General features: G+C 39.3%; 4 protein-coding genes across 4 annotated transcripts; 2 read left to right on the top strand and 2 right to left on the bottom strand.

The window, feature by feature from the left end:
- Nucleotides 1-161: 161 nt before the first annotated feature.
- On the top strand, nt 162-3,487 carry LOC5514523 (rhodopsin, GQ-coupled). Its single transcript, XM_032384121.2, has 2 exons — nt 162-1,390; nt 2,501-3,487. The coding sequence occupies exons 1-2, from the start codon at nt 674-676 to the stop codon at nt 2,777-2,779; spliced, it is 996 nt and encodes a 331-aa protein (XP_032240012.2). The 5' UTR covers nt 162-673; the 3' UTR covers nt 2,780-3,487.
- Nucleotides 3,318-6,196, bottom strand: LOC5514557 (serine/threonine/tyrosine-interacting-like protein 1). Its single transcript, XM_032384120.2, has one exon. It carries the CDS (start codon nt 6,039-6,041, stop codon nt 4,650-4,652), a length of 1,392 nt encoding a protein of 463 aa, XP_032240011.2. The 5' UTR covers nt 6,042-6,196; the 3' UTR covers nt 3,318-4,649.
- A 435-nt stretch (nt 6,197-6,631) lies between these two features.
- Nucleotides 6,632-9,760, bottom strand: LOC5514558 (ELAV-like protein 1). The gene is made up of 2 exons (XM_001634686.3): nt 9,646-9,760; nt 6,632-8,442 (listed from the first exon to the last, which is right to left on the bottom strand). Exon 2 carries the CDS (start codon nt 8,427-8,429, stop codon nt 7,362-7,364), a length of 1,068 nt encoding a protein of 355 aa, XP_001634736.3. The 5' UTR covers nt 8,430-8,442; nt 9,646-9,760; the 3' UTR covers nt 6,632-7,361.
- A 254-nt stretch (nt 9,761-10,014) lies between these two features.
- Nucleotides 10,015-16,193, top strand: LOC5514559 (germ cell-less protein-like 1). The gene is made up of 11 exons (XM_001634646.3): nt 10,015-10,409; nt 10,485-10,570; nt 11,407-11,444; nt 11,939-12,035; nt 12,413-12,510; nt 12,709-12,887; nt 13,341-13,574; nt 14,210-14,286; nt 14,584-14,732; nt 15,103-15,393; nt 15,534-16,193. The coding sequence occupies exons 1-11, from the start codon at nt 10,294-10,296 to the stop codon at nt 15,621-15,623; spliced, it is 1,455 nt and encodes a 484-aa protein (XP_001634696.1). The 5' UTR covers nt 10,015-10,293; the 3' UTR covers nt 15,624-16,193.
- Nucleotides 16,194-17,662: the final 1,469 nt, after the last annotated feature.

The following is a 17,662-nucleotide window of genomic DNA, read 5'->3' as shown; positions in this document are numbered from 1 at the left end:
TTTTTATCTAATTATAACTCCTGTCTTATATAATTGTTTCTATTTTATTAGCTGTAAGGTTCCTCGTTATTTCTGTAAGCTTTAAAATTAGACCTACTCTTTTTTATCTAAAATTAATCAAATTTTAATTTGTAAGCTGCACAGTGGGTTTTGCATCCTGTTTTTTGTTCTCGTTGACAACACCTCAGAAAATTGTGTAAACATTCTTCATGCTTGTTTTGCTTAGCCATAGCGACTTTCCTATGTTCCTTTGTACGTGAAGAAGTTTTCAACACGAAATATCAACTTTTTTAAAAAGATGGAAAGCAACTGAGATTGATTTCTTGGCAGCAAGCTAAATTGTTGACGTAGAATACTTGATATGAAAATGAAGGTTGAACAGGCCCTAATTGAAAGACGATTTTTGTCAAATTTCCAGTAACGATGTTTGAACAAAGGCGTTGGGAAAAAAATGAAAGGAAAGTAGTTCATTTTAAAGGTGATGGAAGAGGAATATATTGTGCGACTCACGACACATTCAAAAATCAAAATTTCGATTTTCTACAAGCTGTAAAAGGAAGAAACTCACTAGAGGAAAACATTTACTAGAAGGAACGCTGGAACTTAGCGAATAGCTCTATCGAATGGTGGTCTGCGCCGTTGTTGAAAATTAATTTTAAGAAAAGGAATTGAAATGACGCAAAATCAACAATGGAATCTTTCAGCCACGGAAAACTATTCCCTAAATTTTACAACGATGGGTGTTCGCTGTGTTGAAGTTGGTATTTTGGTTGTCATAATTGTCTTCGGTTTGATTGGTAACCTGAGCCTGTGCGCAATGATTTACAGAACGAGGCAGCTTCAAACCGTCTCGAATTTTTTAGTCATAAACCTAAGCATATCAGATCTTTTTCGTATAATTTTATCGCTAACTATTTCAACAAGCGTTCTGGCCAAACGGTCTTGGATTGCAGGAGACATTTTCTGCCAAGTAAATGGTTTCTATACATTATTATTTCTGTCCAGTTCGCTCTTATCCGTTACTCTTATAACCCTTAACAGGTACTATTTGGTTGTTAAACCCAACAAGGCAAAAACTGTCTTCAGCAAACGAAACGCCAAAGTGATGTTAATTTTCCTATGGTGCCTTTCTGTGCTGTCAGCCATTCCACCGGTTTTTGGAATGGGGAAATATGGATTTGTAGCTGCCCGCGCTACTTGTTTTATCGAGATGGGAAGTACGTGGACGTACACGAGTTTGCTGGTAATTGTGTTGATAGCCACGCCCTTTTCTCTGATGATATGGTGTTATGTCAAGGTTTATGTAGCGCTGTTACGAAGCAAAAAGAGAGTGATTAACGAGTTGGCGCCGACGACGGAGAACTCAGTGGAAGTTGGCTGTACCAGAGAGGTGAGACGAGAAAGGTGGCAGCTCTACTTTTTAGGGTTGTATTTTATTTTCCAAGGATTCCCGCAACGGATTGGGTGGTTTATAAAAAACTAATAGCGTATAACAAGGCCCCATTTGTCTGCTCCATAAAAATGCATGGTATCTCTTTTTGTAACCATCCTTTATTCACGACTGTGTATGCCGTAATTTGTTTATGACTCTAGAAACGCAAAATAAACCTTTCATGATCTCAAGTTTTTAACAAACGGATGCTATATAGAATATCTCCAATATAATTTTTTTCTCCTATATTGCTTCTTGTAACGGCCTCGTCTTTTATTTTGCTGATCCCATTATCACAAACTGCGGGCAGATAGTTTCGCCCTTCGACCGCGAAATCTTGTCGCACCTCGACCGCGATATCTTGTGGCACTTCGACCGCGAAATATGGTTGTCAAATAGAATAAGGTTGTAGCTATGGCAGGAACCCTGGTGATTCAAAGATCCAGACTCTCACCTCTTTAGACTAAAGTTCATTAACAAGGGTATGGATTATTGCCTTGCATCCAGGCGCTTTCTGGCGAAGAAAAATGTGATCGGAAAGCGAAGCGAATTGTGAGGACGCACGTAAAAGCTTTTTCGCAGTCATTCTCTTTATTTTTTTTCCGGGGTGCTTAAACTTTGCCGAGACGATCCTCTGCGCGCATGCCTTTAGAGCGAGATAAATTTTTTTTGCCAATTTGAGACTCCTTGGTAGGAAGCAATACCAGAATACGGGGAACTTAAACCTACAAATTTTCTCAATTTTCTTATATCTGTTAAGATACAGTTTAGTTAGAGTAAGAGCTCTACTCACTAGAAATATTGTCAAGTTTGCAGCTGCACAGGCCAGTGCTGTCGTGAACGAGAATAAAGTCTAGGATGACCGGGAAAAGATAATCTTTAAATTTAATAAAATAATCTTTAAATTTAAATATGTTCCCGCGCAATGATTTTGGTACTTTTTGATACTTTTAGTATGTTAATCACACAAGATTAAAACCTTTTTTTTATAAAAAGAAAGTAACTGTGCGAATTATTTCCGTGTTAAATTCTAATATCACTGGAGTAACATTCTATTTTTTTTTTCAGATGAAAGTCGCGCAGACCGTCCTGGTACTAGTGGGCGTGTACATCATCACGTGGATCCCAGTATTTGTGCTGCATTTCATACGCTTATCACGTGCTGCTCACGTGCCCTATCACGTTGACCTTTTAACAGCGTATCTTATTGGATTGAGTTGTGTCACGAATCCGTGGATTTATGGATCGAAACACAAGCAGTTTTACGAACAGCTGAGGACGGTGTTTTGTTTAAAGTGGACAAGAGATACAGCGCAGGGAACGGATCGACATATAGGTTGGGCATAAAACCGGACAGATTGGATAAGATCGAACAAATTTTATGTATCCATATATCTCCCCTTGCCTTGTACAATTACAATCAATCAATAGGCCATTCAATCAATTTGTCAGTCATATCAGTCAGTTGATTAATCAATGCTGTTAAATCAATAAATTAATTGTTAAATAGACGCAGGGAGTGGTTGCCCAATCGCATTCTGCCCTTGAAAAAAGCAAAATGCGCTCGAACTTAAAAGGGGGATAAGGGATATGCAGCCCACGTCCAACTAGCTATGCACCATTGCATTATGGGTAACACCATGCAGGTATTTTGAAGAACATAGAAAAAAAGACTAAATTAGCTACCTACTAGAAAAGCAGTATCGACCGTTACAAATATAGGTGACATCGCATAAAGCAGAACTTAAACCCTAGAAACAAAAACAGTTCAAGTTAGTGGGGATACTTGAGTTATCTGAGTCAGTTCGAGTTAGCAGAGATTTTAAGTTCTTTGAGTCCGAGTTATCAGGGGTTCATTGTACACTGTATTGCAGAAAAAAAAACATGGAGTAAGATGTTTTTTTAATAATTGAATATACAAAAATACTGTATAGCATCATAGTGTCATATTGCAAAACGTTAAAAATATATAAATATAACTTAAATTACAATTGTGAAGCTTTGAAAATGCTCATTAATTCTCATTGAAAAATAAATACATTTTCTGTCAGATAATGCTCTTGTAAAAAGTTTTTTTTTGCAGGCATCTGCTTAATATGAACATGCACCGAAAATTTTCGAATGCTGATCTCCACTTTGGCTTCATTATTTAAAGAGGCCTTTTCAGCCTCACCTTTGTTATTGTTTTTAACCAATACTGAAAGACAAATTATGAGAAGAATACTAGAAGAAAACACCTAAAAATACAATATTATGCTATATTTTATGAATGCAATAAAAATATAGCAAAATCTCCCCCAAATCAGCCAATAAAAATGGATGCTTTCTCAAATTTGTTCCTTAACTTTTATGACAATGTGTCTGAGGCAGAGTTTTCATTGGCCAACAAGGTAATCTGGAATCCATGAAAAAATGGGACTTGGAATTCAAAATCCATGTTACTAGCATACGGAATCCACACACTAGATCCGGAATCCAAGTGGTATTTATAGTGTAGTGTGGGAACAATAGGCAGTAAGCTGGTGGCACGCCCATGGTCTGACAAAGGAACAATAGGCAATTAGAGTGGGACACGCTAAAGAAATTGTTATTATCTTTGCAAAGGACAGTTTTTCGTTTATACCTAGGGGGGCTCTATAGCCAAGTTCGCACACTACACCATAAATACCACTCACCCATCCTATTCAGTTTCTTTTGCTCGGACAAAGGGCTAATGCTCGAAACGCCAGCGCAACCACTCTGTTTCACAGAGGCATTAAAAATACCTTTTCAACCTTGTGTTGATTCATATCTTGGAAAACAAAAATGGAATCTGGAATCCACAGGAAAAAAACAGATGGAATCTGTAATCCAGAATCCAGAAGTATCCGGAATCCAGAACCCTATTGGAGAACATTAGGCCCCTCAATCAAGCCAACTTACTGCAGAGTCTCAAAGAACACATTATGTTGTTCCTACCACTAATAAATTTTAAATTCTTCAAAAATGTATTTGGCCGACGCCAGAAAGCTGTTTATAAGCTGAAAGTCATTGGCAAGAATCACAATATATTGATGTAGTCCAGGAACTTATCTTTGCAAAATTTTGAGAATCTGTCAGCTGGTATTACGTCATCCTAACAAATACACTATTAATTAAGGGTATTTGTAACAAGCAAAAGATCCCCCCGTCTGTTTTTATTAGAGTCCCCCCCTGGAAAAAGTTCACTGTAGGTATATCAAAACCACAAGTCATCCGGATCTGTGAACCTCTTCCCAAGAATCATTTCCTCCCAAGTTGCAAGCTGCTTTAGGAAACCCCGGTTTGGACGGACGCAGGAACGGCGTTCCTTGATAAAACTATATGCATCTCCCAAGGTCCACCTTTTAGACTTGATGAGATATGCAAGTGTTACTGAAGAGCTTCTACTCACACCCATATTACAATGCACCATCACACAACCACCACCGTCAATAGCGTCACTTAGAAACTTAGTCGTCTTCTCAAAGAAGTTTATCAGCTGAGTTTGAGGGACATCATCTAGTTGCAAAGTTAGATACTCAATGCTTTCTGGAAATGCACTCTTGTGTTCTTGCGTTATGTTCACGATGTGAGTAATTTTCAAGTCTTCCATTATTTTCTTGTTGGTTGCTTGATCACCTTTTCCTAGGTAAAGTTGCTTTGGCAGAATTATTGATGGGTATATTTGTATCCTCTTGTAGTCTTCTAGTTGATAGAACTGTTTGTCAGTGCATAAAAAAGGAAACTCCGTATAGAAAGCTTCAAATCCTGCAGCTAAAAGATAAGGTTCCACACCATAACTTTCCAATTCACGTATCAACTTATATTCCTTTGATTCTTGGAGATTGTTATTGCCAACATAGTTGCCATAAACTATAACAAATGCAAAGCCATTTAGAGCATTCTCAAGGTTTATACCTGTCGTAATTCCATACAATGAGTATGATTGAAGTTCTGTGAACAATGTCTTAGAAGATCGGGCGAGTAGGATGTGACATTTCTCGTATAATTCTCTGCCCCTAGTATCTATTAGAAGCATGTAGGATGTGTCACATATACATGGTGATAATGCACCATCGTTTAAATAATTATACAACTCTTGTGTGTTTACTGACTGGAACTGATCCTTTGTGTTGCTAGCAACAGGGGAATTTGGTTCAATACTTGATGAATTTTCGCCATCTTTTGACAGATCTTTTCCAGTAAAATCTTTCCCCCCTTCGTTATTACATCTCGCATTTGGTTTCTCTAATTCTATCTTTGACTTTTGTAAATTTGAACCACTGCTAACCGAGGTCGAAGTATAATGATTCCCTATTTGTTTTTTGTCTGTCTTAAAATCCGAATTCGACTCCTGTTTTGAACAAGAGCCAGTGTTGTTAAAATCGAGGCTACTGTTTCGTTTAAACTTCAAATGAGAGATCCAAAACTGTTTACTATCCTTTCTTTCGCAAACAGAGTTCCCCGTGGCACATTCAGTGGCCTTACTCTCTTCCGATTTCACGCTTGTCACTTGTTCGTCTCTTTTGCTTGCCTTTTTCGCCTTCACTTCATAACCGCTATGTGATTTTTTATCAAACGGCTTCGTCTTAGAGTAAGCAGATCCCATAGCTTACAAATCCTGCAAACCCATAGTTTTTAATTCGTTGGAGTTGTTTGGAGGGGTACAGAAAGTAAAACCCAAAAGATTCAGGGCTTTTCAGCTCAGCTCCTCTCAACTAAACGGGCCAAAGAAGCACCAAATCGAATAAAATACGGCGTGACGTCATGTTCCACTAGATGCCGATGATTGGGCTGCCTGTGGTCACGCAATAATTTCAGGGCTTCAAGAGTATCATTTGAAATCACTGTATCTAATGCAAGGAACGACAAACTCTCCTTACCCAATGTTGAGGTACATTAGTCCAAGATTAACAAGGTCTTTGGCACTAGGGGCAAGGGTAGATCTAGGGAAGGGGTTGTAGGGGATGCAGAACCAAGAAAAAGGAATTGCTATAGAAAGAGGATCAACTATAGTATAATCCCTAGCTTTTTACAGGAGGGTAGATCCCTAATATTGTTTATTTCGTATTGAATTGCCATATGCTGCCAGAGGGTCCCCTAGGCCACGCCTCTAAGGGTGCAGCCTAACCACATATACTTTTGTGAGAAGAAATTCTCTCTATATTTTTTTTAATTAACAAGTCTATGAACAATAGATTATTTGTGATCAATTTTCTTCTCTTCATCATATCACTTATTGTATCATGACAAATAAAACCAAAATATCCATGTTTAAAACTTTAACATTAATTTACTCACAGGGATGTTAAAATTAGTCCTGCAGAGTTGCTTCTAGCTTATGCCGCCAGACTCTTAGGCTCTTTTTCCAGCCAAAGTCACTGAAATGGCTGGTACATAATCTATCCTACTTGACTCTCTGTTTAACACAACCAATAGCTTAGCCTGCAAAGCAGAATCCTCTGACCACTACTACAGCGGTTGCCTGAGGCTGTTTTTTCATGATAGAAATACCATCAAATGCCTGCATGCGGGCTACAAATGGCTTAAGATTTAACCCACAGTAGTAAAAAAAAGGAGTAAAAAAGGATGAAGTAAAACAGATTTTGCAGGCTGGTAGGAAATAGAACATCTTAAAAAGTTGCTGAATTACATCCTTGATATCCAAGCCCTAAAACACATCTTTCCTTCAGACAAAATAAACTTTTAAGGCTAATGGAAGCAATTGGTGGTGGATTTCAATTTGTGGATGCCATAATGTAGCTTGTGAATAATTCTTCAATGTGAGTTTGATAAAAACTGTATTTCAAACTGAAGAAATCAGCTCCTTGCCATCGGCATAAAATCACCTTTGAAACAACTACCTCCTGCAGGGAATACATCTGATAAATAATAACTAATAATACCTTTTACAATAATGTTCTCTACATCAAAACCTTTTACTGTACAAAGATACCTGTAGTGGCTTATTGGTGTACATGAACCCATTGAGGGTCTGAATTGCATTCTGGGCTTCCTCTTGGGTTGCCATAGTAACAAAACAAAAGCCCTTACATTGTTGCCGTTGCCAGTCCCACATGATGTCAACCTTATTAACTATGCCACACTGTCCGAATAGGGCAGTGATACCTTCCTGGTTTGCATCGTACCCAATGTTATACACGTATAGTGTGCACCCAGGTGGGGCTTGGCTCTTATTGCCATTCATATGCGTCATCTTTTGTTGCGGTAGGGGCCCACCTCCCATAGGGTTAAATCGTGCTTGGAATCGGTTTGCTGGGGGTCGGATTGGCCCTGGTCCACCCATTTGTTGACCAAAGTTTGGGACATTATTAGGAGGGCGCACTTTAGCGGAGTTGTCATCAGCGTATCTAATCTGCAGACCCATTGTGGAGCCTGGGAAAAATGTCCCCGACAGGCTACTGATTGCTGCCTGTGCCTCCGCCTTTTTGTCATACAAGACAAAGCCACAACCTTTCGGGAGTCCTGTGGATTTATCTCTCAGAAGGCGGCAGTTGACGATATTCCCATAGGCCTCAAAGGCCTTTCGGAACTCCACCTCAGGCAGCTGTTTTGGGATGTTACAAACGTAGAGATTGGCCCCTTTAGTGTTGTCTCCGCCAGGACGGGAAAAGGCCACCTTTAGCACCTTGTTACCAATAGTAAAGCCATTCAACTTATCAATGGCCTTTTGCGCATCCTCAGTAGTGTTGTAATCAACAAACCCAAACCCGTAGCTCCACCCTGAAGGCTTGTGGCGAACTATCTTGCAATTATTTAACGATGCGACGGCCTCAAACATCATTCTGAAAGTCTGGTCAGTCATATCTTGAGGGATGTAATTGACAATCAGAGTGGTTTTAGATTCTTGGGCTTCCTGTGGTTCTGGCTGTTGTGTGAGAGCTGGGGGGTATGGGGCATATGGATGTGGTGCACTATGGGAAACTTCTGTTGTATTGTTAGCAAATTGAGAAGTTCCATACTGGTATGAAGCCATGGCAATGGACAATCTGTAGATTAGAAACAATTATAAGAGTGCAACCTGTGATATTGTGGCCAAACATAAGCCAAACTGAACGTAAAGAAACTTTGATTGACTGGAACTTCCTAAATAGGTGGTTTCTCTGTTCTGATCTACACTGTTGTCCTGCCATACTGGATGGCTAGTGCAGGATTGTCCCTAAGTAATTTATCTAACGGTTGGCTAGGAGATTTAGCTGCTTAAATATGGAACAAAATCAAGGTAGAAGTGTTGATTAGGGCATTATTCAGCTGGCTCAGAACTTGTTTGAAACTGCTGATCTTGAGACAACCCTAGTTTACATCACTCAGATACAACATTTTCTTCTATCCTTATCGCTCTCTCAAACTGTCAAGATGGTCACAATATCAACTATTGCCTTGTAAAAATGTTGATGTCCTTTGTTTGTTCCTCAAATGAATAATACACTTTTTACTAATAGGTTTTACCATAATGCCAGGTAATTCCAAAAGGCTTTGAGCATCTTTTAAATACAGTTAACGTTATATTCTACCAGCCCAATTAATCAATCAGAACCAATACCAGTCCATAGCAATAACAATCAACTGACGAATGATTGATTTTCATCATGCAATAATACCAATCAATGTGATTAGCTGCAATCCTTGTTTAACTTTGATCAATCATTATTTCAGTTATACCAATCAATGATTTATTGATTTTTTTCTGATAACTGATTGTAAATAAGCTATAAAATACACCTGAGGATGGTAGGATGTCAGTTAATTTTCATGGCTACCAAAATCTCTCATCCGCATCATAACATTCAGCTGTTATCTGTAATACATCTTCTCGAAAATTTCTCTAAGTTTATTGATGATTTTATTTTAAGTACTCTTCTTATATAAGCTTAGTTCTTCCATGAATCAATCACGACATTTCTTTCTTCTGATATAGAATTAGTTTTAAAAGATTTTGCTGATACTAACTTAAGTAAGTACTTGCCCTAATGTTTATCGTGTGTACACATAACACCACATAACATAACTCAGCCAGATTATTTTAACGAATTTCACAAACGTTCAACACCTTCACTAAAGGACTACATGATAGCTTTGAAGCTGTCAAACTTTCGAACGATCTGAGATTTCGCAATCGCTAAATATTTCCGCGTAATCGCCGTTTCTGAACCAAACAATTTCACACAAGAAACTCCAAATATATTTCTTACCGTTAACGGAGTAGGTTTTGGCAGGGAATGCGTAAACTGTGGTCAAAATAAAAAATGTTCTTGGGGCATGTTTGAATTACAAACCATCCATTGACTAAAGGTATCCCAGAAGCCTATTCGCGCAGTAGGTCTCGACTGCAATGTCTTCTGGGAAATTTGTACAAAAGAAAAAAAACTTTTAGCTGATAAATTTAAATCGAAATAGGGAAAATAGCTTAAAGCAGTAATAAAACCCTTTGACTTGCTATAATACGTTTATCTAACCTATGATTTTACCTATATTAGTTGAAACAGAAAATGAAGAATAAAAACTGAAAGCGTTAGGTACTACCACAGGGTACCCAAATCAGATGAAACTCCCATAAGACTTAGCGAAAATATTTTTATAGTATCAACAAACATGGCGGACGAACGTTGTCGTTTCTTGTTTTGACAGGAAATGAGCTAATTTAGCTCTTAGTTCCTCACAATTTTCTATCCATTTAATAAGCTATGATATAGCTTTATACTTAATACATGTAGGTTGTTTAAGAATTATTTTTTTGACTGAGTTTCAACGTAGTTGCTAAGAAATTTAGGACATATTTTATGGATGATTAACTATCTCCGTTGGGTCGATACTGGACAGGGTTAAAATAACCGCCAGTGATGGGATCTGTATTATCAAATGAAGTCAATAAAGGGAAAAGAAGCTGGAGCGAGGCCAATGATGACGACGAGGAAGAAAGTGAGGATACGGATCAAGTCATTGAAATTCCCAAGAGGTAAGCTTAATGTTTGGAATTTAATCTAAAAGCTTAATTTTTAAGGATTTCATTTGAGAAAACATATATTTGCAGTAAAAGGCCACGAAGGACATCAGGATATATCTATCAAACTCTTTTCAAGGACGGAGAAGGAAGTGACATTACAATAGCAGCGTTAGGTAAGCTCTCAGCTAAAAACATGACAGTTCGACAGGGCCAAAGTACCCAGGATAAAAATACCACCCCCTCACCCAGAAATAGCAGTCTGTCAAATTAATTCCTTCTAAATAAAATAATATTTGAAAACTAAACAATGATATGGCTGCATATTGAATTTGTTTAATTTTGTTGGTTTTTGGGCAGTCAGCTGCTATTTTGATAGAAATACACCCAGCAATAAGCCATCTTTTCATCTGTTTCTCTATTACAGAAGAGTTCTTGTTCTTATGACACAGGTAAAATGAACTCTAAATAGGTTAAAGTACTCACAAAGCTTTCTATCTCACCTTTCCTTGCGGCAAATAAGAGGACAATTACTGTACATGTCCACTAACAGCTCATGCCTATGGATCTTGTCTATGATGTCATAGAGTTGAAAATAATTGGCTTTTGCATAATTTTGCCTGCACATCCCTCCCCATTACCCTCCCCTTCCCATCCTACACCTCCCATCTCTTTCATGTCACCTCCTTACCATCTCCCTCCTGTTCCCCTCCCACTCCCGCCACCCTCCTCCCATCGGCCACAAATCCCATCTTCCTCATGTCCCCCCCATCTCCCTTCTATATCCCTTCTGTTTCCCTCCCAACATCCCCCTCCCATCCCCATCATCTCCCTCCTATTCCCCTCCCATCCCTCTAAAATCTCCCTACCATCCTTTTCCCATCTTCCCTTGTCCTTCATATCTCCCTCCTAGCTAATCCTGCCTACTGTGTGTAATTAAAAACAACTAATTGTATCTCTAAAAGTATTTATAATGGTCTAACACACTTTCCTTGATTGTTAATCATTACAGGAAAGCAATGGAAGCTTCATAAGATTTATCTTAAACAGGTAACAGTATTCTTTTGTATATTTGGTCAATATGTAAGAGTAAACATAGTAAAAAAGAAGATAGCAATATTTCCCAATATTTTCCCTATACATGTCTGTATAATGAGGGTTTCATCCACCAATGTTTTTTCCCACCACCCATCCTATATGGAAAGCAATGGAAATGTGGAAAGAAATGTGAAAGCTATTCCTCAAAAATTCAAAGCAAAGTAATTTTTAAAGGTAAAAAAATGTTTATCAAAGAAAAAAGTACAGCTGTACAATGTCACTTAACACTGTTGTTCAAAAAAAGATGTAAATAAGTTTTTTTGTGTGATAATGTTGAGTCTTAGCCCTTTTTAGGCCAGAAGCATCTGTGAAATAATGTTTTGTATTGAAACACAGTGTGACTGTATCCAAAAATAGTGCAAAATAAACTAAAAATGAAACAGCTCTGTCTCTCAAACCTAAAAATATTAATAGGTTTTATTTTTTATTCTCTGTGTTTCCTCAAGTCTGGGTATTTTCAAGGAATGCTGAGTGGGTCATGGAAAGAATCAACAGAAGACTTTATTACAATTCAAGTCCCTGATGACAATGTGACTGTTGAAGGTACTGTAACAAGTAGTAGACTACTGGCTGCTTTCCGAGGTCTTGAAATATTGGTTACCCGATTTCTTTATTTTATATTAGCTGTGAACACCTTTTTATGATCGGTCCCAATGTCATGTAGACATTCCTGGAATATTTGTCACTCAATCACTATTTCATACTTCTATTTGTAAGTGGTGTTCTTCCAAAGTCCCAAAATATTGGCCATTTTATTTTATAGTTATCATGGCCACCAGCTTTTGAGACAACTAAACGGCATCCACTCGCTACATTTATCAATGGATTACTAAATTGTTCTTTTTTTCTACAGCTGTGACTATATTATATTTGTGCTTTTTTCATGAAAATGACAATAAAATGGTAAATATTTTCAACAGCTTTAGATGTGGCCTTTGGTTCTCTTTACAACGACGATGTGATGATCACCCCGGCAACTGTCATATCACTTCTAGCTGCAGCGTCCTTACTTCAGCTTGTAAGCCAACAATAACAATCATTTAAATCATCATTTTGACATTTTGTCCTTGTAAAGTGATTTTAAATGCCAGGTGTTTCATACAAATTGGACTTCTCCAGATGTTTATGTTGAATATTTTTCTTGAATATCATTTTGTTTGTTTGACTATCAGAAACAGGTTGACATAACCGTGCACATCTTAATGTTATTCAATAGGACAGTCTGAATATGCAGTGTTGTGATGCAATGCTTGAGACAATCAACGCCAGCACTGTATGCGCATACTATGCTGCAGCACAAGTGTACGGAGAGTTGGCAGTAGAGAAGAGATGTATGCAGTGGTTCGAGAGACGCATTTGCTCGTCATGGACAGTGCAACTACTACAGAACATGAGGTAAGGCTACTGATAACTAAAATAGATATAATGGGAAGCTACTCACCCTTATTGCCCTCACTTTATGAGAGGTGTACTGCTACAACATAGTTGAGTCGAAGAAATAAGATAACTTAAAAAAGCTATGTCTTACCACAGAACTCAGCTTAGATCACAATTGTTGCTTTTTGAGGAGAAGAGGGAAACCTACATTAAGAGCCCATAGAATAAAACCTTCTGAGCAAAAGGTGAGAACCAGCTTTTTAAACTTACCTTTGAACTGTGAATGGAACCTTCAGCTCAGTGCTGAGAGGCCAAGGCAATACAGAGCAACACTTTTGACAGCTGCACTTCCAAGGGTAGTGTAATCAACTTTGTGTAGTACCACCTTTTGATATGCCCAAAAGTACTGTGTAATGATAAAATAGAGCGGAACCCTCATTAACCTGAGTTTGATTATCTGTTCTACTACAGCATCGATCTGATGGAACAAGTTATCAAATCCCCCAACCTGTTCGTCATGCAGATTGAAGTTGACTTGTACACTCTCCTTGTAATGTGGACCTACATTAAGCTCCACCCCTCTTGGGAGGGTCAGCGAAAGGACCTTAGAGGGGTAGCGACAGGATTCCTACAGCAGAGAAACCAGCTGACTGATACGTCCCTGCTGGAAAGTGATGAAGGCAAGCCATTTGTCCCTGCATTCAGGTACTACAACAACCTGCTATTGAGTCCAAATCACTTCCTTGGGTTTAATATATCATAGAATGCCATAGCAGGCCATAGAGGCTGGACGGTACTCCAGACTATACCGCAGCCCGGAGGAAAGACTCTGCCTGCAATGTTACTTAAACGAAACAGAAGACGAGTGGCACTTCCTACTGAGGTGTCCCATTTATGATAACCTTAGGAAAGAAATTTTCTGAAAAAAGACAATATTAGATTCCATAACAAGGAACAGCTTCTTTATTTACTCTTAAACCCACCAAAAAAAGGTACAAAAGGCTGTTGCAAAGCACATTTTTTGTATATGTGTACAAGGAAAGAAAATACGAAATACAGAAATTTATTGGTTGAAACAACCTATGTAACAAAAGATATATGGTACCAATAATAAAAAACCTACAACATCTACATCTATTAATTTATGTTTCTGATGGCTTTCTTTCATTCTGAGGAAGGGGGATAAGGTGCATTGTACTGGTTTGAATTGCGTACCCTCAATGTTTGCAATCAATGAATGGTTGATTGTCTTTCGCATGTTCTAGGTATCTTCAATAAGTGCGCCACATGTGGCAAGCTAGAAGTACCAGAGAGAGTTCTTTATTGATTGTTTGATTTAGGGCAGTGCGGCTGGAACACGTGATCAATGACGCGAGATCGGTACAGCTATTAGAGAATGACAATGTGCTTCCCCAGGGTATGTTTTTCTTTCTTCTCTTCTTTTTCCCTTTCTAGCGAATCCATGGCCTCAACAAGGGAAGGGGGCGGGGGGCTCAGCCATAGCTGTCAACCCAACTTGGACAGAAATCGTGTGAAATCGGGTGAAATACAGTTAATATGTGAAAAAAGCCATAAACATTCTCACAAAAATTAGGCTTAGGTGATGAGGTCCAAAATCTTGTGACACCCTTCTAAAGCGGGCGAGTTGACAGCTTTGCTCAGCAAAGCTGTGTGTATTGAGGTGTATTAAGAGCCATTGTTTTCTTTATTGTAGATTGGTTGCATCCGCTGTACAAGGCCCAATGGACTCGCATGCTCACAGTCTACCAAAACTTAGATACGGGACCTTCAACAGAGATGACCGTTGACAAGTTCAACTTGATCGCTCAGAGATATGGGCGAATCCTGGAGAGAAACACTCGTGTATGTGTAACTTAGCATGGAGTTGAGAGATGGAAGAGAAAAGAAGAAGGGGGAGAGGAGGGGGAGGAGGGGAAGGCGTGACTTGGATGGTTGTTCACTGTGTTTTTTTTTTTTTTTACATTGATACTAGCCGACTCTGTTGATAGTTGCGACAGCATGTTTTGTCTAGCATATAGCAACCAAGTCCCAAGCAATCTTACCCTAGTTTGTGATCGGGCTTCCTGTGATAAGTAAGAGTTGTGACGTCACAGGAAGAAATCATGTGTGAGCTTATTCCAGGCACCACGCTGCCTCGCAGTTCAGGAAATCGCATGGAGCTAGGCTGGGATTGTAGGTCATGTATTGTAGCTAAGCCTTCATTTGTTCGCAGTACTGCTGGAGGTGGACTGGGTTCCTGTATGGCCTGGACATCATCATCCTTTACAACAATGTCACGGGAAAGATCAGTCTTCGCCGCAACACATACATCCATCCAACACATGGAGTGGTCTGCGTGCAACAGCAACATAGTTTTGTCATCCGTGTAGACGTGGCGGCGTTTCCACCATCACAGAGCAAGGCAGAGGGGCCACAGAGCAGGGCAGGAGAGGGACAGGCGGAGTCGTATTTTGGGAGTTCTGGTCAGCAATATGTAACGCTTGGATTGGATGAAGAAGTGCAGGTAGGTGGTGATGATGCTGTGGTGCTAGTAACAGTTCAAATTAATCAACGGATTTTCAATTGTGAACAATAATAAAGGAGTGGTAGATCGACATTCTTTAATTTGGGCTTTCAAATACTGAGCTTTTCATTTTGTTGTAGATACTCCAAGTGGATCTCACCAAAGCGTCCTACCCTCTCCATATCAGTACTCACATTGCCCTCGTACGAGATCAGATCCCTCAACTTTGAACTTCACTGGCAACAAGACCGTGGTACGGTAGTGGCTCAGATAGCAACAAATGGGAGATACGCACCCCATGTTGTCCAAGAGGCACTTCAATTTTGCCCCACGAACTGGGCTGGAGGGATTTAATATGAGAAACGAGGAGTGCTTCAATAATATACGCTTCCATATTATTCAAAAGTCACTCAAAGGCAGCCTAGCCCAGGCGTTTTTGCCCGGTTTCTGATCGGACTACCTGTGGATGACAAATGTCATAACTTCAAAGAAGAGCTCGTTCCAGACCATCTCATGGTTTATCTCCAAGGTCAGGAAACTGACTAAAAATGCCTGGGACCGGGCAGATTAAAAGGGAGTTATTCGAGAGGCGAGAAATGGGAGAAACGCATCCAAATTGACCAAACCATACTGGGATGGGGGCGGTTGAAACGGAAGAGAATTTTTGAGGGAATCTATCAATTGACTTTTGGCCAAGAGACCATGATGGTCTCTTGCTTTTGTCGTTATGTCAGATTAACAAGGCTTTCTAAAGATAAAAATTATACTATGGAATTTCAATAAAGTTATTTTCTACAGCCGTATCGATTATTTTACTATTTTTTATGTGCGGTTATCGATATTCTGCGAATTTTCTCTGGCTAGTCCAATCACGAACCTCTCTGTGAAGTACTGACCAATCACGAACCTCTCTGTGAGGTACTGACCAATCAAACGGCACCAAATGGAATTCGTCAGTTGATGTAAGCCAAAAAGCGGTTAAGCAATTGAAAGTTATTGACAAGAGCTCGCAGCTGAAAATCGAAGTAATTGGAACCTCCAATCTCTGACTTTTTCAGCTGTAGAAAATTCGACCGGCACACATTCTCGTCCCCAGAGCTCCTCGGTCATGTTTCCCGACACACAACAGCGGAGGAGCTTTGGGAACGAGAATGGACCGGCACACACATGTACCGTTGCAGAACTGTCCTTGTGGTTAAGGTGTCTAACCAATCAGATAGAACTACATGTGTCCAATCATAGACCTTGTTAGAATACCACACGTGTGACACTGGGATCTAGTGGCAGAACAGTCTTCCCTCTTCTTCCCTGGGATCGAGTTTGGTATGGCAGAACGGTCGTTTGTTAATAATATAGCTGAGAAAATCTGATTGGTTAGACACTTCTGCAACGAGGACCATTCTGCAACGCTACACACACGTTCCGCCTCGTACCCAGGCTCGCTCAGTGTCCGTTGAAGAAAAGAGAGTACCCATTTCTTCTGCGATGTGTTCCCTGGATTCTCTTCTGGCGTGCTTAACCTTGCTGTGATACTTTGGCAGCGCGCCTAAAGGGCGGGACAGAGTGGGCGATGTTTTTCAAAATAGCTGGGTGTATGCCATGCTCAAGGAACCAGCGTCCGCAAAGTACGCTAGATCATCGAGCATTCGTGTATGCTGATATTTGCATTTTTAGCAAACTTCTAGACTCCATTTATTACAGTGGAACCTGGATTCTACGATATGGCCCGGGGGAGAAAAAAAAATGTATCGTAAAATGGAGGTATCGTTACAAAGTGGTCCTGGATTTTACGATATAAAGAAAAATCCACTGAAAATATCGTTGTGGCGAGGTAGGGTTAATTATCAGCTTTCACAAGTTAATAATATTGTAACTGGACTCCGTTTAAGACTGTAAAAGTTACTCTACGTAAGACTATAATCTGCATTAAACAATATCTGTCAAATCAAAAAATCGATTAAGGTAATTCCCTTGAAATAGTTCTACAACCCCGATTTTTTTTAAAACTTGGAATAAACAATATTGAAGTTAAGGGCTTTCAAAAAAAAAATTGGGGGTAACCGACCTCGTTTTCAAAACAGAAGGGCGTAATTTTGACGCGTTTATACTGATCGTGCGAGGAAAATTGACAACTCTAAATTTTCAAAAGTAGTGCCTATAGTCTTTAGAAAATTAAGTTCTATTTGTCGAGCTGCCAAAATCCGATCTCCTAAACAAAAACCCGTAGTAGCAAACGTTCAAAACAAATCACATTTTAAGAGATCGCACT

This window comes from Nematostella vectensis, chromosome 15, assembly GCF_932526225.1.
Source record: "Nematostella vectensis chromosome 15, jaNemVect1.1, whole genome shotgun sequence".
NCBI lineage: Eukaryota > Metazoa > Cnidaria > Anthozoa > Actiniaria > Edwardsiidae > Nematostella > Nematostella vectensis.
The sequence above is the reverse complement of the archived record's forward strand: the minus strand, read 5'-3'. Positions and strand labels throughout refer to the sequence as shown.